This window comes from Malaclemys terrapin, chromosome 9, assembly GCF_027887155.1.
Source record: "Malaclemys terrapin pileata isolate rMalTer1 chromosome 9, rMalTer1.hap1, whole genome shotgun sequence".
In the NCBI taxonomy this organism is placed as follows: Eukaryota; Metazoa; Chordata; order Testudines; family Emydidae; genus Malaclemys; species Malaclemys terrapin.
The window spans coordinates 71,952,315-71,972,695 of NC_071513.1; the positions used below are offsets into that span (position 1 = coordinate 71,952,315).

General features: G+C 42.0%; 1 protein-coding gene across 2 annotated transcripts in view; it reads left to right on the forward strand.

The window, feature by feature from the left end:
• Positions 1-1,239: 1,239 nt before the first annotated feature.
• The window catches only part of DAW1 (dynein assembly factor with WD repeats 1), a 30,947-nt gene continuing 11,805 nt past the window's right edge, over positions 1,240-20,381 (forward strand). The window contains exons 1-8 of one of the 2 annotated variants that reach the window (XM_054040931.1): positions 1,240-1,451; positions 3,476-3,548; positions 6,269-6,413; positions 11,503-11,561; positions 12,316-12,438; positions 14,968-15,067; positions 17,820-17,927; positions 19,125-19,231. In XM_054040931.1, the coding sequence (XP_053896906.1) occupies positions 1,271-1,451; positions 3,476-3,548; positions 6,269-6,413; positions 11,503-11,561; positions 12,316-12,438; positions 14,968-15,067; positions 17,820-17,927; positions 19,125-19,231 (896 nt within the window). In that variant the 5' untranslated portion in view covers positions 1,240-1,270. Of the gene's footprint in view, positions 1,533-3,475; positions 3,549-6,268; positions 6,414-11,502; positions 11,562-12,315; positions 12,439-14,967; positions 15,068-17,819; positions 17,928-19,124; positions 19,232-20,381 lie in introns of both variants that reach the window. The other variant, XM_054040930.1, reaches the window with a different exon arrangement.

Here is a 20,381-nt window from a genome sequence, read left to right on the forward strand (position 1 = left end):
AGAGGATGCTGTGAAGGACAAGCCTATAACAGGGTTAAAAAAAAAAACCTGGATAAGTTCATGGAGGATAGGTCCATCAGTGGCTATTAGCCAGGATGGACAGGGATGGTGTCCCTAGCCTCTGTTTGCCAGAGGCTGGGAATGGGCGACGGGATGGATCACTTGATGATTACCTGCTCTGTTCATTCCCTCTGGGGCACCTCACACTGGCCACTGTCGGAAGACGGGATACTGGGCTAGATAAACCTTTGGGCTGACCCAGTACAGAGCCGTTGTTATGTTATGTTCTTATCTAAAGTATCTGGTTTAAGCAACTGTAATTTTCTCTTTTTCTGTGCAGGTTTACTTTGTTACATTGCCAACTACAAAATAAAACTGGGAAATTATTGAATACAATGTCCTGCACCCCTTTTAAATTATGACCAGTTCATCTATATTTTCTGCGCTGTTATCCTCTTCTGTCCTTAAATTAGTTTTACATATGTTTTCACCCTTGAAGAAATGGTATAAACATATAGGGCCTAATCTTATCCTTGGTTACCCAGTGACATCACTGAAGTCAGAAGGTGTGTGTGGGGTGAAAGATGACAAAAACTGGCACACTAATTTCTATTATGCTCTTTTTTGTTTTTCTTACCCGTAATATGCTTTCCTATTTTTTTTTTTTTTTTTTGCATTAGGCACAAAGAAAGAGAGGGATCCTCTACAACCAGACTTCCCAGTAACTTTCATACCTGGACAAGGCATCCTGTCTGAGCTTTTAATTTAGCAGGTCTTTATTGCCTTCTGTGCCCAAATGTCTTGGTGCAGAAAGACAGAGACTAAAAGCTGAACAGAAAATGCCCTTTAAGGTCTAACTAACCCCCCGGTGTATTAATACGACGCTAGCCATAGCTTTGGGAGATGCTGGGGGCGCGGCTGCACTTTGGTACCGTTTGTGTCCTACAAGGAAAGGCTGCGGGGAGTCCGTGGGTGTAGCGCTGGGGCCCGTGTGCGCTCCCCGTGCTGCGCTGGGCGGCTCCGCCGGGGGGTGGCGCGGTGCGATGGGGCTCCTCTCGCTGCAGGACAACTCCGGGCTCGGCCTGGGAGCTGACGCGGTGCGATGGGAAGCAGGAAATTCCCTACCGTGGAGGCCGGGCTAGCACCGAGGGCGTAAGCACCGTCAGGGCGGCTGGGGCTGGATTCCCGCCCCCGACACGCCTGTGGGGCAGAGGCGCGGCCCGCGGATCCCCAGCTCGTTGCTCCCCGGGCTCTGCCCCTCCCCTCCCGGATGTGTGCGTGCCCCGCGCGCAGCCCAGCGTCCCAGGCACAACCGCATGTTAACGTCCCCTGGCGCGGATCGGGGCCGGGAGGGGCCGCTCTAGTCCGGTCCCCAGAGCGCTCCCGCGCCTCGCCCCGCCGGTCCAGCCGCGCCTGCGCACTGGGGCGAGTCTGTTTGGCTGGTTTCTATGGTAACGAAGCCGGCGCTTGGGTTTCGGCCTGTGGGAAGAAGATGAAGCTGAAGCGGCTCCTGCTGCGATATTACCCGCCGGGTGCGGAACGGGGCGGGGGGGGCACAGGGTGCTGTGGGGAGCAGAGCCCCAGGATGGGGGTGGGGCAGAGAGGGGTGACTGGGGGGAAAGGGCAGAGAGGGATGATTCGGGGGAACAGCCGCAGGGTGGCAGGGGGGAGGGCAGAGAAGGGTGACTGGGGGGAAAAGCCCCAGGATAGGGGGGGAGGGCAGAGAGGGGTAATGGGGGGAACAGCCGCAGAGTGGCGGGGGGAGGGCAGAGAGGGGTGACTGGGGGGAAAAGCCCCAGGATGGGGAGGACAGAGAGGGGTGACTGGGGGGAACAGCCCCAGGATGGGGAGGACAGAGAGGGGTGACTGGGGGGAACAGCCCCAGGATGGGGAGGACAGAGAGGGGTGACTGGGGGGAACAGCCCCAGGATGGGGAGGACAGAGAGGGGTGACTGGGGGGAACAGCCCCAGGATGGGGAGGACAGAGAGGGGTGACTGGGGGGAACAGCCCCAGGATGGCGGAGGGAAGGGTAGAGAGGAGCTGACGGAGGGTGGGTCGGTGGGAACAGAGGAAGGGCTCAGTGTTGTTGGGATGGGAGGAGGAGATAGGAATGAATGGGTAGCAGAGGAGGAGCACAGGACTGTGGCAGGGCTGTCCGGCTCCAAGCTGCCTTCACAGAAACCTTTGTACTTATCATCTCTCCTGCTATGAAGATGGTTTAGCTATTCCCTCTGCCTTTTATCTAAATTTCCTGAGCAATCATTTCTGTGCCTATTCATGGGACTGTTATGTATTATTTGTATTGCTGTAGCAGTGGGACCCTTAGTCATGGACAAGGACCCCACTGTACAAACGGAACAAAAGATGGTCCCTGCTCCTAAGAGCTTAGCCTGTCCTGTGTACCCTGACTCTCAGCAGCTTTGCTGTCTGATCATCTATTGCAAAATGTCTGAAGGGGAAAATCTTCTCAGTGCTGTTGGTTTTTTGCTTTTGCAATTAAAAATATTTGTATTACTGCAAATTTATATAATGTGCGGTTGGGGACATGTTTTCCCCCTTCCCTAAATATTTCCAGTGACTGCATAACAATCCTGAAGAGATTTATTACCTTAGCTGCAGGAGGTTTTGAGTCATAACATAACTAAAGGGATGTTGTAGACTAAATACAACCCCCTGTTAATTCTGGTGTAAATATACCAGTATTAACTGGAGTTTATACCACTGAGCCCAGTGGAGTTACACCTGTGTCAAACTGATGTGAAAGAAGAACCAGCCCCCAGGGAAACGGCTGCAAAGTAAATGTAAATCTATTGTAGGAAATTCAATAATTACAAATTTTTGTGTATCTTATCAAATGTAGTCATGACAGAAGCATTGAGGTAATATGCGGTTTAGTATAGGAAACAATCTTGCCAGGAATTTGATAATAGAATAAAGTTTGGTGTCAGTCTGTTTAGGAACTTTCTTTCTTCTCTTTTTCTGGGATCAACTTTCTCTGATAAATAGTTAAAAATGAAAAATAGAGATAAGCGAGGAGGCTCAGAATGTCAGGAAAGGATAAATCCTTCTGCCAAATTAAACATTTGCTCGCAAACCTGGCAAAATGCCCAAGTAGTTCTTTAAACAGGAAGTGATGTGGCCAAATATCTTAATTCTAAAATTCAAAATACATCTTTTAAAAGTGCCAGAGTCTACCCAAACCTGGGTATGCAATTTTATATGCAGTTCTGCATGTAGACTTTTGCAAATAGAGAAGTTAACATAGCAGATGCACTCATGCACTCTGCCAATCCCAAAGAAAGAAATGATGTCATCCGGATTCTGATTTTGATAAGAATGATGTAAATCAGGAGCATCTCTATTGAAGTCAATGTGGTTATATCAATGTAAATGTCAAATAGTATGCACCCCCCAAAAAAAAGCCAGCTGTCATGATGAACTTCTAATTTAGAATTGTTTATTGTTTCTTCAAAGGGATTATTTTGGAATATGTTCAAGGTGGTGAATTGAAGACCAAATCCATAGATTTACTTGATCTCAGTCCTGGGTAAGTATTATATTATTTTAGACAGCAGAAGTATACCTTATTTTACAAGACAACTTAATAGTAGGTTACGTACAACTCTGTTCAGTTGTTGTAAACGTGATTTGGGACAAACTTTTTCTCTTATGGGTTAACTTTTGTTCTCTTAATATTTCTAATTATTTGAGGGCATTAAGAAATCCTACATTCTGACTGATCATTCTGCTGTTGCAATTCTTGATGCAGTGTCAGGAGGTGGAGGTGGGAACTGCTTTTGTTTACAGACCTGTCACATCAAGGCATGTCCACAAACTGTGGTTACTAACCAGCAAAAATGCAAAATTTTCAGGTGGCACAAATTGTAATGTTGTAATTAACAATATTTAGCACTTCTGTACAGTAGCACCTTTTATCTTCAGAATGTTTCTCATCAATGGGCCTGATTCTGCTCTCAGTTACACTGCTTGAAATCAGCTGTACTGAAGACATTTGAATTACACTGGTATAAATGAGTTCAGATTCAGTCTCACTAATTAATTAATCCTCACAACAATACTGTGAGATAGGTAAGTAAAAATACTATTAATAATCTAGATGGGTAAACTGAGTGCCTGCTCCTGTTGAAGTTAATAGGAGTTTAGCCATTGGCAGTGGGTCCTATGGAAGAAAGGTGTATGGCCTGATTTTCAGAAGCGCTGAGCACCCGCAACTCCCAGAGAGGTCAGTAGGAGCTGTCAGTGCTCAGCATCTCTGAAAATAGGGCCATTGCTATGACTACAAAGGAAGTCTGTTTCACAGCCAAGTTTAGAGTGAAGATGGGGGGCTCTTGGATAACACAGGGGACATGGATATCCTTATCAGAGGCCAAATGGAATCTAACTATGGTAGACAGATCATCAGGAGCTGCAGCTCTGGTTCTCAAAGGGTGGAAGACACCAGCCTGAAGATCTGTTTCTTCTGTGACGAGTGTGACACTCTCACCACAGTGATCAATTGAAGGAACATAATAGTTTGGCAAGGTATCAGTCTGCATTAGACGTCGCACTAACTGGGAGAGTTCTACTGGATGTGATTGTGAGGAGGTAGAAAGGTGCTCCACAAACCCATGCACGAGGGGCTATTCACCGTTCTGGTTGGTAGTTTTGCCCACCGACCTTCAGGTGATTTGTGCAATCTATGGTTGAGTGCTAGCACCTCTGTGTGCCATTGAGTCCTATAGAGAAGATAATCAGACTTCATGCTGATTTCAGCCATTTCCTCTCCCACCTGTTTCAGTTGCTTCAGGTGCCTCAGATCATTGTTAAATCTGGTGGCTGCCAGGCACAAGAACTAATATATTATGAGAGCCAAGGGCCATATTACATTGCTGATGGTAGCTGTCAGTGAACTAATTGAAATCAGCTGACTCTGTCTGGAAGTGGTGCAGAGAGAGAAGTCAGATATGCCCCAGCACCAGTAAGGAGGACACTAAAATCCACAAGATTCATTAGATTTAGTCCACAAAGAAATAAGACATGTCCAGTGCTGATATTGGTAGAATAGTGTCTCAATCGAAACACATGAATTGATGGGTAGGGTGGCCTGCCTTGTTGCCCCTTTTTGACCTGAATGATTAGTCAAAGTTTGGGGCCTTGTAGGTTATTCCAGATGAGAGAAGAAATTGATGATGGAGTCTGGTATTTTCTTTGGTGCAATCTTGTTTATTTACAAAGAATGTACAAAGTCCTTCTCCGAACACAGGAGGAATCAAACCCTAAAGGAATAGTTTCTTAGCATACAGGCCCAAGCTTCTTTCAGCCACCACCACCAAACTGGAATCTCTCCAGGCGTCTCCCAGGGCCTCAATGTGCTTCGAGACTGCTGCTTGGCATTTCTCGCTCTCAGAGATGGATTACAGTTTCGTGGGGTCCTGGGCCAGAGCAAGTCCCTCCCTACCACTTCTGCCTGCAGCCCCCTGCCCCCTTGGAGCCCTCTTGTGCTTCTGCTGAGGAAATGGGGTTGGGGCGTGGGGTCTTGCCCCGCTCCGCCCACCTGGCGCTCCAATTGTCCGGGACCCCTGGGCATGGGCTCCATTGGCTCAGTGGCTAATCTGCCACTGCTCGCTCTTCCTCTGAATCTCTCAGTTTCTTGTTGCACCCCAGCTAGTCTCTTCCACACCCACCCACAAACACTAAAACAATACCCAGTGGAACCCTCCACCCACATAGTGCTAGTTTCTGGGCAGGCTTCATATGCTTTGTTTTAGGTGTAGCCCTTTAGCTGTCTCTTACAGCTATCGTAAATGAAGGGCACATTCATACCCATCAGTTTCAAATGAGGATTTAACTCAGCCCATAACAAGGTTTAATCCTGTTCATAACAATATTGTTGCTGTTTGTTGGGCTTTTTACCTATCAAGAGGTTCTAGCTTCGATTTAAGACTAAATTAGTGTTAAAGGTTGAAAGTGTCATTTGGGTATTAGCTGTATTACACCCTCTGTGGAATCCTTTGAAAAGTGAAGGGTGTCTGCAAAACTACAGTTTCAAAAAGTCAAATGTAATTTTTTTTCTGAAAGATAAAAAATATATTAGAAACCAGTAAAACATATTTAAAAGTATTTATATTTTGGTTTTGCTTAAACTTATTCAGAATAAAATAGCAGTGTCGCATCTGACTGCTTATTTTCTCACTCTCTGTAAGTAAATAATGTGTTTATCGTAACTGTTTGCCAGTGGATGATGCATGTTTTTTCCATCCACTCTAGCACAGATGTAGGCGGCTTAGTAGAAGAAATCCGAAAAGCAGAACCTCTCATCACAGCTTCGCGCAAAGAGCAGGTCATACATTTAATACTAAGGTTACAAGAGAAGCTTGGGCAACAAGAGGACCACAAGTTCTACCTTTTTAAGGTACGAGGCATGTTGAAAATAATTTCTGGGTCTTTTCTGATCGCAGTTACACTGTTGTAAATCCAGAATAGCTGTGCATCAACATTAGCTTGAGGCCATGTCTACTCTGCAGCCTCTACAGCAGCATAGCTATGGCCCCGTCCCTATGCTGCTGTAAGCCTGTGGTGTAGGTGTAGACTACAGTAATGGAAAGGGCTTTTCTGTCACTGTAGTGATTCCACCTCTCCAAATGAGTGGCAGCTACCTGACGGAAACATTCTTCTGTCGGTCTGGCTGTATTAATGCCAGGGGTTTGACTGGTGTAGGTATGGTACTCAGAGGTGTGGACTTTTCACATCCCTGAGTGCTGTAGCTATGGCATCTTAAGCTGTAAGTGTAGACCAGGTATAATTGGACAATTGAGAACAGAATTTGGCCCTACAGAATTCTCCATAACGTTTGCACTGCTCTGGCGGCGCAAACGGAACTGAATCTGGATCTGTCTTGCCTGCTGTGGGTTCTTAGAAATGATCTCAAAATTGTGATTATCCTGTTAACTTTCCCATTAATAATTAGTTTTAAATAATACCAGTATCTCCCAGCCCTAGTGAAAATGTTATCTTTGCAGAAATCCTAAGGCTGGAGAGTTAACGGTTCTTAAGCTGCTCTTTCAGCCAGGTCTATTTTGAGGTACAAGAATTGTGGTTGCTAAGGCATAGATATTCTGTAGAAATGTAGTTTCTACGTCTCTCATGTTCTTCACCTCCACTTGGTCTTTTTTCTGAGTATTTGTAATTAGTAGTTTATTATTTTGATTTTTTTTTTGTATTGAATAACTTGTCACCTTTTAAATAGAAAAGGTTAGAACAATGTTTTTGTGCTTTTGCTACATACAGCACCTCGGTAAATTTGCTTTAAATAACCCAATGTTTTCCACAAGTCACAAGAAGAGGATTGATTTAGCTGTACTTTGTTGTAAATGAGAGTCAGTAATAGAATTTACTTCCCAAATGTTACATTTTTTCATCTACAATAAGCTATTGTTGTATCTTCATCATATCAGCAGATGGCAGTGTGCAACTACAAAAAGATGTTGGTCAATCATATACTAGAGCAGGGGTCGGCAAACTTTTTGGCCCGAGGCCACATTGGGGTTGCGCAACTGTATGGAGGGCTGGGTAGGGAAGGCTGTGCCTCCTCAAACAACCTGCTCCCTATCCACCCCCTCCCACTTCCCGTCCCCTGACTGCCCCCCTCAGAACTCCCAACCCATCCAACCCCCCCCTGCTCCTTGTCCCCTGACACCCCACAGAAAGAATGAATTTGGTCTTTGCTGGGGACACTTAGTGGTTGATTTCCCTTATTTAGCAATACAAGAGCCAGGCAAATCTGATCAGCATTGGCTCATTTCCCATCTCTGTCTTCTTTGCTATTTCCTATAATTGTGATCATGACTTTGTGTTAGACAACCAGCAGAGTAGCATGCTACTGTAGCAACTGGATAGGCATTTGAGATTGTTCTATGGCCGTGGCATGCTGCATTGTTCTGGAGATTTATCTCATGGACTGCTGTAGCCTATATTACAGTACTGATACACAAATTCCCTGATATCACCTTAGGGTTTGGCATTTTGCACAGGCAACTCTCATTGACTTCAGATGGGTTCTGCAGATGGAACAGTTACGTCTCTGGGCTTTTAACAAAAAAGGGCTTTGATACTTGAAAAAATGTTAGGATCTGAACTTGAACATAAATCTTTCTAACATCCTCTCTCTCAGTTGCTAATTGTCAGATACATTTATGCTCTCACAAGGAGTTTATTTCTCACTACCAGTGCTGCCTGCATGGGGCCTTAAGAAAGCTTGAGATCAAATCTCCATATATTTCCATAATTATTTATGCTAATGTGCATATATTTATATACTTGCGGGTGTTTGAAAAAAAAAACAAATTATTCTAATTTTCCACATCTTCATGGCCCATTTCCATTGCAGCAACTGTAGTGACAGCTCTCTCTACTTTCCCTGAAGGGCAAAACCTCTCTAACTTGTAAGTAGCCTCTCTCTCCCTCCTTGAGCAGTTCCAGAACTATTTCTCCTCCATTTCTGTCAGTTCCTCCTCTAAGATCTCCAAGTCCCCGTCTTCTCTGCTCTGTGACAATATTCTGCCCCGTCTTATAGTGTTTCCATTTTTGCCCCTCTTTATCTCTGCCTCTCCATTTTCTCTCCTTAGCTGTTTGCAGTCAATGCTCTGTCCACAATTTCCTTATCCTGTTCCCTAATCTTCTTTTCTATATTGCTTCTCTTGGGGGCTCTCCCTTCTTCAGATGGCCCATTCATTCCCTGCAAGTGTCTATGCCATGGAAGGGGTGAGAGGGAATCCGATAACCAGCAGAGAAAAAGCCTAGAGGCAACTGGGAGGAAAAGCTATTAAAAAACAAAGAAACCTATGGCTGGCTATTGAGATAAACAGAGGAGTTAGACAGAATCATAAGAAGCCATAGATAACAGCAGGAAGCTGGAGGCTCTGCCTATATGCCAGAGATTAAGTAGCATTGCTTATTACGCATTTCTCCTCCTTGGTCCTGCAGTGACATTCTAATTGCTCATTTGTGACATCCCTTCATTTCAATGTCAACAAATGGTGTGGTTTTCACAAGTAAGGTTATGTGTAGGGTCCTACCTAATTCATGGTCCATTTTGGTCAATTTCATTGTCATAAGATTTTAAAAATAATAAATTTCATGATTTCAGCTATTTAAATCTGAATTTCATGGTTTTGTAATTTTAGGGGTCCTGGCCCACAAAGGAGTTGGGGGTTGTAAAGTTATGGTGGTGGTGGGGGGGGGGGGGTTGCAATACTGCCACCCTTACTTCTGGGCAGCTGGAGAGTGGCGGCTGCTGGCTGGGAGCCCAGCTCTGAAGGCAGAAATGAGGGTGGCAATGCCATACCATCCACCCTTACTTCTATGCTGCTGCCTAAAGAGCTGGACCCTCAGTCAACAGCTGCCACTCTCCGATCACCCAGTTCTGAAGGCAGCAGCATAGAAGTAAGGGTGGATGGTGTAGTATTGCCACTCTTACTTCTGTGTCGCTGCTGGCAGATCACTACCTTCAGAGCTGGGCACCTGACTAACTGCCACTGCTCTTCAGCCATCCAGATGTGATGGCAGCACAGAAATAAGGGTGGTAATACTGTGACCCCCGCCTAAAATAACCTTCTGACTCCCCTGCAACCCCCTTTTGGGTCAGGACCCCCAATTTGAGAAACGCTGGTCGCCCCTGCAAAATCTGTATAGTATAGGGTAAACCACCCAAAAGACCTAATTTCATGGGGGGAGGCCAGATTTCATGGTCCATGATGAGTTTTTCATGGCTGTGAATTTGGTAGGGCCCTAGTTATGTTGGCAGTATATAATAGGATCAAGCAGAAGCTGGCTTGTAAAGGATACAAGTTTTATTGAAAAGTAAGTCATGTATAAGAATAGCCAGAGAAATGCAGAAAGTTGTTGGCAGTGTAACTTAATTTATTCTTAAATATAGTGGCAGATTGATTTTAATTTGGCATTATTAATAATTAGGGCCCTACCAAATTCACGGCCATGAAAAACGCATCATGGAATGTGAAATCTGGTCTTTTTGTGTGCTTTTACCATATACTATACAGATTTCATGGGGAAGACCAGCCTTTCTCAAATTGGGGGTCCTGACCCAAAAGGGAGTTGTGAGGGGGGAGTCACAAGGTTATTTTAGGGGGATTGTGGTATTGCCACCCTTACTTCTGTGCTGCCTTCAGCGCTGGGCGACCAGAGAGTGGTGGCTGCTGACTAAGGGCCCAGCTCTGCAGGCAGCAGCGCAGAAGTAAGGGTGGCAATACCATACCATGCCTTCCTTACTTCTGTGCTGCTGCTGGCAGTGGCTCTGCCTTCAGAGCTGGGCTCCCAGCCAGCAGCTGCTGCTCTCCAGCTGCTCAGGTCTGAAGGCAGCACTACCGCCAGTAGCGGTGCAGAAGTAACGGTAGCAGTACCACAATCTCCCATACAATAACCTTGCGACCCCGCCCCCCCACAACTCCTTATTGGGTAAGGACCCCTACAAGTACTACACTGTGAAATTTCAGAATTAAAGAGCTGAAATAATGAAATTCACGATTTTTAAAATTCTATGACCGTGAAATTGATCAAAATGTACCGTGAATTTGATAGGGCCCTATTAATAATTATTACTTATTTAATAAATCTTTGCATATAGTGCCATAGGTATGTCTGACAGTTTATAGAAAGAATAAAGACAAATTGTCTCTGATCAAAAGCTCTTACACGGTGTGTTTGAAAAGAGTTGGTTCCACAATCTAAATGATCCAGGCAGTGGCTAGATTTGAAATCTCCTCTCTGAATTTCATCCTGACGAGTTTCTCCGTTCTGACATCTGCTTTTTAGAAGTTCCACCAGTGTATTTCAAATCAGCAGTGATAAGACTTTTATTGTGGTGAACCTTTGGGTGTGGAACTCTGGCATTGCCTCTCTCTCCCCATTTTTTTAAAACAATGTCTTACACTTGTTGAAAGCATCTCACAATGTAAAAGTTAAAATTATTTCTTGCAAGTGGATGCAGTGGTATGTAGTATATGACTTGACTTAGCAAACACCAAAGAACAGTTGTTGGAGCACCTTTCAAGGAAGCCCTCACTCATGGTCCATAAGGGCCATTTATTTCTCCCACCACTCCTGAAACTCTTAGTGTTCCTTCTCTGTTCTCAGAGAAGGCAGCACACAATGAAATACAGAGAGAGGACAGCTCATTCAGGTCTTATGAACACTGAGGATCTGCTTCAATCACAGCCATTTGTGGCCAGTCAATCAGTAGCGTAACTGCACCATTGCAATTCCTAGTGAAGACAGAAATTTTCTGCATGAATTCTATAGTGGTAATTGCTCACACATGCTTTCTTCTGGATGGGGGTTAATGTATTACTGTCATAACTGCTCAGCTAGCATGACTAAAATGGGAAGAAAATATTGAGAAGAGTAGATATTAGGCTAATTCAAAAACTCCTAGTAATTTGATTTTATTTGAAAATGCACCAAATCTTAATTTTCCTGTATTTCAGGTGCTTAGGGCACATATATTGCCACTGACCAATGTAGCATTTAACAAATCTGGTTCCTGGTAAGTTTTCATTTTTAAATTCAAAATGCACAATTACTAATGGAAATTTTTTTTTAATGTGGAAATTAAATAGTGAATTTCAGTGCTCATATCTATCCTGCAAACAAAATCCTTTTGTGTTATGATTGTATCTAAGCAGATGTAAGCATTTCACATACGTGGATTTCAGACTTCTAAGGAAAAACCCAGGGGGCTGCAAAAATGATGGTGTGATTCAATTGATGGCACTCTCCCCTCTCACATATGTTGGTGATAGCTACTGTATTCAAGCAGGATTAGCAGAAAAAAACACACATTATAGTAAAGTGAATGTACTGAAAGTGGGGTGAGGCTTCAATATAAGTGGAGTGCAAGTCCATTGAAATACATTTAAGCACTTTGGGACTTTCACTGTAAGTGAAGTTCAGTTGTAACTGACTTAATTGTTAGTTTATTAGGCTGTAATTATTTTTTCTCTGTAATCTCTTCTAAAGGAAAGCCTAGCTTTTTAGTAGCAGAGAATGCAGTGAGCACTGGTAATGTTATCTTTTAAAATATATAATATTTAGTAAAATTTTGGAAATTGCTTGATTTAGAATCTTTGCCATGATCAATATTCTCATGGATGCCATGGAATGCGGGAAAAGCATTTAGGGCCTGATGCAAAGTCCACTGAAATCAATGGAAAGACTCCCCTTGACTTCACTAGGTTGTGGACCCAGGCCCTGAGAAAGTTTCTACTCTTCTGTAACTCATTTATCTTTCTTCATTTTAGCTTTATCACTGGAAGCTATGACAGAACATGCAAAATATGGGACACAGCATCAGGAGAGGAGCTACGTACATTGGAGGGACACAGAAATGTGGTCTATGCAATAGCTTTCAATAATCCCTATGGGTAAACAGGTTTTCAGAGTCTTTGAGACACCTTCTAATTGCCAACATTGCTATGTTGCAAATATAGTTATCATATAAACTTTAAAATAAAATAGAGTAATGACAGCTTGTGTTGCTTTAGTTAGAATGATCAGCTTTTCCAGCATAACTGCCTTTTTAAGTGGGTTAATCCGTTTAGTACTACACATACATTATTATCAAGGGTCTGACTTAGAAACTGGTCAGAACTGGTGAGTAATTGATAGGAGATCTTGAGGGTGCTGCTACATCAGTGTCCAATGTGAATCTGCATATCTTTTATTTTCTACAGTAGTTGTCTGGGTTAGATCAGAGCTAGCAGCTGTAGTGTAAAGAGAATATGATGTCATGTACAGAGGTTTCAGAGGTTTACATTAGTCAAGAGCCGCCTTCTTTATGAGAGAGTTTTGTGCTTCAAAAAGTAAATTCTCTTCTCTGTTATGCTTTTGTCCACACTCTACAGAAGAAGGTAGAAAGGGCCCATTTTTAATGTGCTGAGCACTATTATTAGTATTTCTATTACTTATTATCAGTTTGCATTGATCTGAATGAGAGTTGAGCGTACTCAGCACCTAGCAGTATTGGGATTTCTTACTTAAAACCACAAAGTGTAGGGTTATTTGATATTGTCTATATGGACCAAAGTCTGATGCAAATCTTTGTAAAGAGTAATCAGTGACTGGATTCCAGATAGCACAAAACCAGATAATGAAGAAGTGGTAGATCGCAGATATTTTTTCATATTATAAGAGAAAACGAACCTGCTGATGATCTTGAGCTAGAGCTGAGCTAGAAATCTATTTCCAAAGAAAAATAACTAGTTTAACACCAATCATTAGGTTTCTATACTACATCCATCACTGTGGTATGTGAGCACCTAATAGGATTCATTATGAGACTATTTTAACAATTATTTGTGGTGAGTCACTTCATCTGGGCAAAATGAATGTTTGTATAATTGCAAGAGGAAAAAGAAGGTTGAACAGACATTTAAAATATTTTACTCGGGAGAAGAGATTCCTGATCTCATAAGATATGTCTACACTGCAATTAAAAGCCTGCAGCTGGCCAATTCTCAGGAGCTCAAGCTAAGGGGTATTTAATTGTGGTGTAGACACTAGGGCTGGAGCCAGGGCTGGGATCCTGCACGGTGAGAGGATACCAGAGGTCGGGCTGCAACCTGAGCCCAAAAATCTAAACAGCCCCTTAGCCTGAACCCTGCAAGCCTGAGTTAGCTAGCACGGCCAGCTGCAGGCTTTTAATTGCAATGTAGACATACCCATAGAGGTCAATCACAATACTTCCTTTGCCTTCAGTGGGAGGATAATTAGATACTTAATGTAACTTTGAGTGGTTTATCAAAGAAACAGACTTATATGGGGAGTTCCATGCTATTGGTCTTCCACTCTGTTAGGTTTAAATACAAATTGGGTATGGGATGAGTCCCAAGAAAGCCAGAGGGAGATGCTGTGTACACACATACCTACTATACCAGTCATCTAAGACAGTGTTTCCCAAACTTGGGACGCCGCTTGTGTAGGGAAAGCCCCTGGTGGGCCGGGCCGGTTTGTTTACCTGCCGCGTCCGCAGGTCCGGCCGATTGCGTCTCCCACTGGCCGCGGTTCGCTGCTCCAGGCCAATGGGGGCTGCGGGAAGTGGCGGTCAGTACGTCCCTTGGCCTGCGCCGCTTCCTGCAGCCCCCATTGGCCTGGAGCAGCGAACCGCGGCCAGTGGGAGCCGCGATCGGGCCGGACCTGCGGACGCGGCAGGTAAACAAACCGGCCCGGCCCACCAGGGGCTTTCCCTACACAAGCGGCGTCCCAAGTTTGGGAAACACTGATCTAAGAAATCAGTGGTTGTTACTGAGGTGCAATGCCAATGTATATGAAACAACTTTGTAAGGCTGCACACATTCTGTGACTTTTAATAAGTCTATTTGGATGTTCATCAGATGGTCTAGTCTGTGGTGTAAATTAGAGTGGTCAGCTTTGCATTGGTGGACAGGCACAAACCTGCCCCAGTGTAGTAGGGAATTTGGCCCTGTCTTTTTAATTTGAAAATTAAATAGGCTGCAAAGAAAGACTGGCGCACCAGCAAATTGTTTGTTTTTACCCTTAGTAAAACTTCAGTTTCTAAAAGGTGTGTTGCAAGATCAAATAATCTGGCAGAATGCATCTGCGAGCATTGAGGGAATTTACGCTAACACAGCTACTACATTATGTCCTCCCTCTCACATTGATTTTGGTCTGACGCCTGGTGTGGAAATAGGACAGAATGACTTTGTAGAGTGATGTACAACTGACCCAAGGAATGCAAATCTCTACGGTGCCTGCCACAAATTTAGTCATAAAATATATTGCTAATCTCTAGGCTTGTTCATGAGATGATTTGAAAAATATACTGCTTTGGTATATAAAGGATCATGTATTTTTGTGAATTCTTCAGTTTCTCCTACTGCCTTTGAATTTTTTCTTCTTTTTTTCTAAATAAAAGTGACTATTTTTCCACTTAGTGACAAGATTGCCACTGGATCTTTTGATAAAACCTGCAAATTATGGAGTGCAGAAACAGGAAAATGTTATCATACCTTCAGGGGACACACAGCAGAAATAGTGAGTATCTGCATTACAGTATTAAACCTTTGCATCCAATTGTATTTTCATATCCAGTATAATCTCGATTTTCCAGAACTTAATAAGTCAAACCACTACTACTTTAGGGTCGTTTCCTCTGATGTTTGTTAATTACACTGAAAAAAATTGCTTGATTATCCAAAAGTTCTCGGTGTCATCTAGGACCTTGGTATAATCAAGATTGTCTCATAATGGTGTGTCTTTACTAGGGTGGGGTGGGAGAGCTTCTGCTCTTGTATTCAAACTCCCATGATGCTAAAACTCTACTGTTTTAAAAACCTGCATCTAGATCTTTGTAATTAATAATGTTAACTTTCTCCCTATTCAACACAGTGTGTATATAGCCTTTCTCTCTATGCAAGTTGTGGGTGTCTTGAGGCACTGGCTGCATGGGAGAATTGGATCCTAAGAGACTCTACTTATGTATGCTCGGGACTTATGGGACAGCTTGCAGCATAGAGAGCTAAAGCAAAGAAGCACCCATCTCTTAGAAACATAGGAATTACCATGCTGGATCAGGTTTATGATCTATCTCCAGCAGTGGCCAGTGCCAGATGCTTAAGAGGAAGAGGCATGAAACCCAGCGATAGGTAGTTATGGGATAATCTGGCCCCCTGGGTAATCTCCTCTTAACCCCTATTATGTAAAGGTTGGCTAAAGCCAACCTAAAACTCTTGTTTAAAATATATTTACTACTATAATTTTGGGGGATATTCTCGATATCCAAGTAAATGTCCCATTGTTTTTTGAATCTTGCTAAATTCTTGGCTTCAACAACAATCTGTGACAATGAGTGTCACAGTCTGATTATGAATTGTGTGAAAGTACCTCTTTATATCAGTTTTGAATTTTCAGTTTCATTGAATGTCCTCTTCTTTATGAGACAGGGAGAACAGAAGTTTCTGATCCACATTCTCTATACCATTCATTTTTGGTACATTTTTTCCATCTTCTCTTGCATTCTGCTGTTGTCTGTTCTGGTCCTGTTGCTCTTCACTCCCTCTCTCCCATGACTCTAGCTATATCACTCACCTAGTGGAGAGACAGATCAGGTCCTGCCTGGCTTAAAGACCTATTCTCTCTTTGTTCTACATGGCCCTTTAACATCATTCCCACCTGAATGAATGTTTGCCCCTTTTGTCCCATTATTACAATGAACTGAAGTATCACATATCATGAATGCACTGCTTGATGTCTGTTATGCCTCCCATTGGAGAGCATTTCTTACGCCTTTGAATTCAGTGTAACCTAGAGGTATAGCTGTGTACTCTGGGAGGTCTGTAGAGCCTCCATGAACTAGCAACAACAGAGGCTACTTTTTTCCTGCACTGACCCATATTGATCAAACTATTTGAGCATGTACAAAAAGGCATGCCGTCAAGGAATAGAACAAAACACTTTGTATCCAATTAGCAGAGTATAATTCAAATAATTTATTTTTATCTCTAATTGGTTACAGTTTCCCTCTTTTGCCAAATGTTAAGAATTATTTTTGACTATTTAAAATTTGATATTTTTAATTGATTGCATATTAGAAAATTTCAGTTATGATTTCTCCCATAATTTGTTTACATTTTTGAAACAATACCCTTGTTTTTCTGGAGCGTGATTTTTCTTTTTGATTCTTATGTTTGGCTTGTAAAATTATATGTACTAGAATACCACACTGAAACACTCAGATTATATTTTTCTATAAAAATTGCCTTTTGAGTTGTCATTCAATAGAGTAAAAAAGTATAGAAACTATGTGTGCATTGTAGGTGCAGCAGTTTAATTTGTAAGTTGCAAAAGTGAAAACTGGGCCTGAGAAGTTGCTGCTTTGCATCAGTGTACAGTAGCGTTGGTATGTCTTGAAGTGATTTGTTTGTTCTCTGAGCGTTTTGAAATGATTTCTCTTAACGTGAACGATCTGATTTTTAAAAGTGTCTCAACTCTGTCTCTGTCTTTGTGCCTACAAATCAGGTAATTAGATCTCTTATGGCTTGATCAGTTTCCACTGACTTCAGTAGTAGTTGGATCAGGCCCAAAATGCTATGAATTGTACCTGCAAATAATTGATAAGAATTATACCTGCAATATCAGATGCTGTTTCTCAACTTCAGGCCCATAACCTTCAATAATTTCTAAAAGAGTAGATGTTTATTACACATGAACTGCTGCCACATGTCTATGCTATGTAGATTTGTTCAATAATGAAAAATGGAATATCATAATTGAAAATGCAACTAAGTTCCCAGCAAATGTTTTCCTTTTTCCAAAGACATTTGTGTTCCTCATTAGAAGAAGAACCATATCATATAGTTACTGAGGACTGGAAGCTGGCTACATCTGTCATTAGTGTGAGGACTGAGTTGGGGACTTTGTTGCATTTTTGCTCAAATATATACCTGTAATAAAAATGAGGCTGTATGTAAAAAAGGCTGTTTGAATATAGGGTTGACATATGTTCCAATAAGCCTTTTTTAACACACACAATCATTTTTAAAGCAACTAGTTAGTTCAGTCCAATAAGCTGTCCTCCAAAGCTTGTGTGGTAAGGATTTGTTGCTTCTCTAACGAAATGTCTAGAAGGTACTGCAGCTGTAACATTATTCAAGTGCCATGACTGTATTTGTAAGTCACAAACTGTTAAATTGTACTATTGCTGTGTTTTCAAATACAGATCCTGACCCCAGTTAGTTTTCAAAAAATTCATAGGAAGTTTATTGTTCCCCCAATGTTTGTGTTACAGGTTTGTTTATCATTTAATCTTCAAAGCACTCTGATAGCAACTGGAAGTATGGATACGACAGCCAAACTATGGGATATCCAGAACGGAGAGGAAGTGGTCATGTTAACTGTATGTTTGCAGTCTTTATTGTTCTGAAGGTGTTTGGTGCTTTTTTAGTTCCTAATTTAATTAGATGGGGGTATAAATAGACTTCTTAATCATCCATTTCAGTATTTGCAGGCAAAGAATTTCTATTACTAGCTGAGTCACTTAGTGACTATAGTTAAATAATTGATTAAGAAAACATAAAGGGAGTAAGAAAGCTATACTACTTTATTAAAATCATAAAAAACAGTTTAATCAAATGTCAGATTTTCCCAATTCAATGTCACTACTGTCCTAGGCCAGAAAATATTGCTGCTCTCATTAACATAGTTTATCATTATAAGTACTGAACTGTAATTCCTGTGCAACTCTGAGACCTAATATAAAGTACTATAGTATAAAGTAACTTCAAAAGTGTTAATGCCTAGGATTATAGCTATAATAGCTGCATCATTCATCTTCTGCATGATGTATGTAGAGAATTCAGTCAAGCCACCAAGTGCATCTAGAGTGCGATTTCTATTCTCTGTATTTGGCTTGCTAGGATTCCACTGTTTAAATATTTCTGCCTAAATGTTTAAAGTCACAGCCTCATCCCTTTCACAAAGACTAAATAAGGGGCAGCGCGCAGGCTGCCTCTTTCGGTGTTCCTGGCCCATGGGGTAGACAAGGGACATTCTCCTCTTCACCCTTCTCTGCCTCTGAAGCATGCCTCAGGGTGGGGGAATACAGAGAGGGAGCAGTAGAGACTGCAGTTGTCCTTGGCCTGTCAGCAAGAGGCTCCATATGCCTTTTCTTTCATGCACACACACACAAGAAGGGACAATTTGGCCCTTAGTTTATTGTAATGAAAGCATCCTCTCATTTAATGGTGAATAACTACTGTTCCATAGAAATTTGATATGAAAAAGACCTATTAGATCACAATTCTAATTCATTTCCCTGTCATTGCAGGATTGTTGCCAGTGTTCTATTTGCTAGTACTTAAGTGGCATATGATATTAAATGTTGTTGTAATATGGGCAGTGAGATTATACTGTGGAATAGTCAAAGTTATGCAAGACTAGACAAGAAACAAGAAAATTCACTACATTGTCAAGGAGGTGGACTATATGGCCTAATGGAAACAATCACTTTTTGTATTCCTACTGTACAAACTAGGTATTGGACCTAAATGTATCATTTATATTCTGAAGTACCTTTTTATTAATATTCTCTTAGGGACACTCAGCAGAAATTATTGCATTGTCATTTAATACCACGGGAGATAGGATCATCACTGGCTCCTTTGACCACACAGTTGTAGTGTGGGATGTTGGCACTGGCAGGTACTAAAGCATTCATAAGGTTGTTTTTGTATTGTGTGTTTTAATGACATCTTAAAGGGGCACTGTCAAATTCTAGGGCTTACAAATTCTAGACTTTCCAATTGGGCTTTGGTTTTTGGGCACACCTGACCTCACCTTTACTTTTTCTCCTGTGACCTTTGCTCTTCTGAGTAGCCAGGATACTGAAATATGCAAAAAAAACTTGCTTTCCAAATTCTTTAGTGTATAAGAGGCTTATATTTTTTTAAACTCCACCAGCTCACAAGAACTGAGCCATGCAGGCAGAGTAAAGGGGCCCAATATTTGTTATTAATGAATCATCCAACCAGGAAAATATAATCCATGTTGAAGTACTTGGTTTGGGAATTGCTACATTTTATAGAAGCAAGAGACAGTTTTAAAAAAAAGAAAGGTGTTTTTAGGGCATGTTAAATTATGAGCAGTCAATCTTGCCAGTTTCTCCTTAATAAATATAGAGAGTGATTTTCTTCTCACTCTGGTTTTACACCAATGTAAATCTATTGACTTTCAAGGTCAGTTAAGTGAGAGGAGAATTTGACCCTCTAATTATGGAGTTCAAGATTTTAAGATTATCATGCCAGTAAGAAGGGTCACGTCTTCATTTAATAATGGCTAAAGCATTTGTGTAATTTAAATGTGAATGGCTGAATACTGGCTGGTTAATATTGTTCTCACAGGTCCTCTTATTTTTTGAGCTGAGGACTCAGTATAAATAACATTTTGAAACAATTGTCCAGCTTACTGATAAAGGTGACTTGTTGTTAAGGTAAACGTTCCATTCCATTTTCATGGGAGATTTCTCTCTCCATGAAGTTAGATGGAATATCTCTAAAATTAGCATGCTTTGGAATTATTAAAATGAAGGGCGAATGTGTACATCACATGGATAGGGTTGAAATAACAAACATGATGATGCAACATCAAGACCACAAAGGCCATTTAATCTCTTCTGGGAGAAAAAATAATATGCATATACTAGATCATTTAAGGCCTGATTCTGCAAAGTGCTGAGTACCCTCTGCTCCCAATACAAAGAGTTGAGACTCAGTGCCTCAGGCTCAGATGCATTTAGCACCTCACTGGATTGGGCCCTTTGGCAGTAATGTTATTGTGTTCAGTTTGTTGTTAT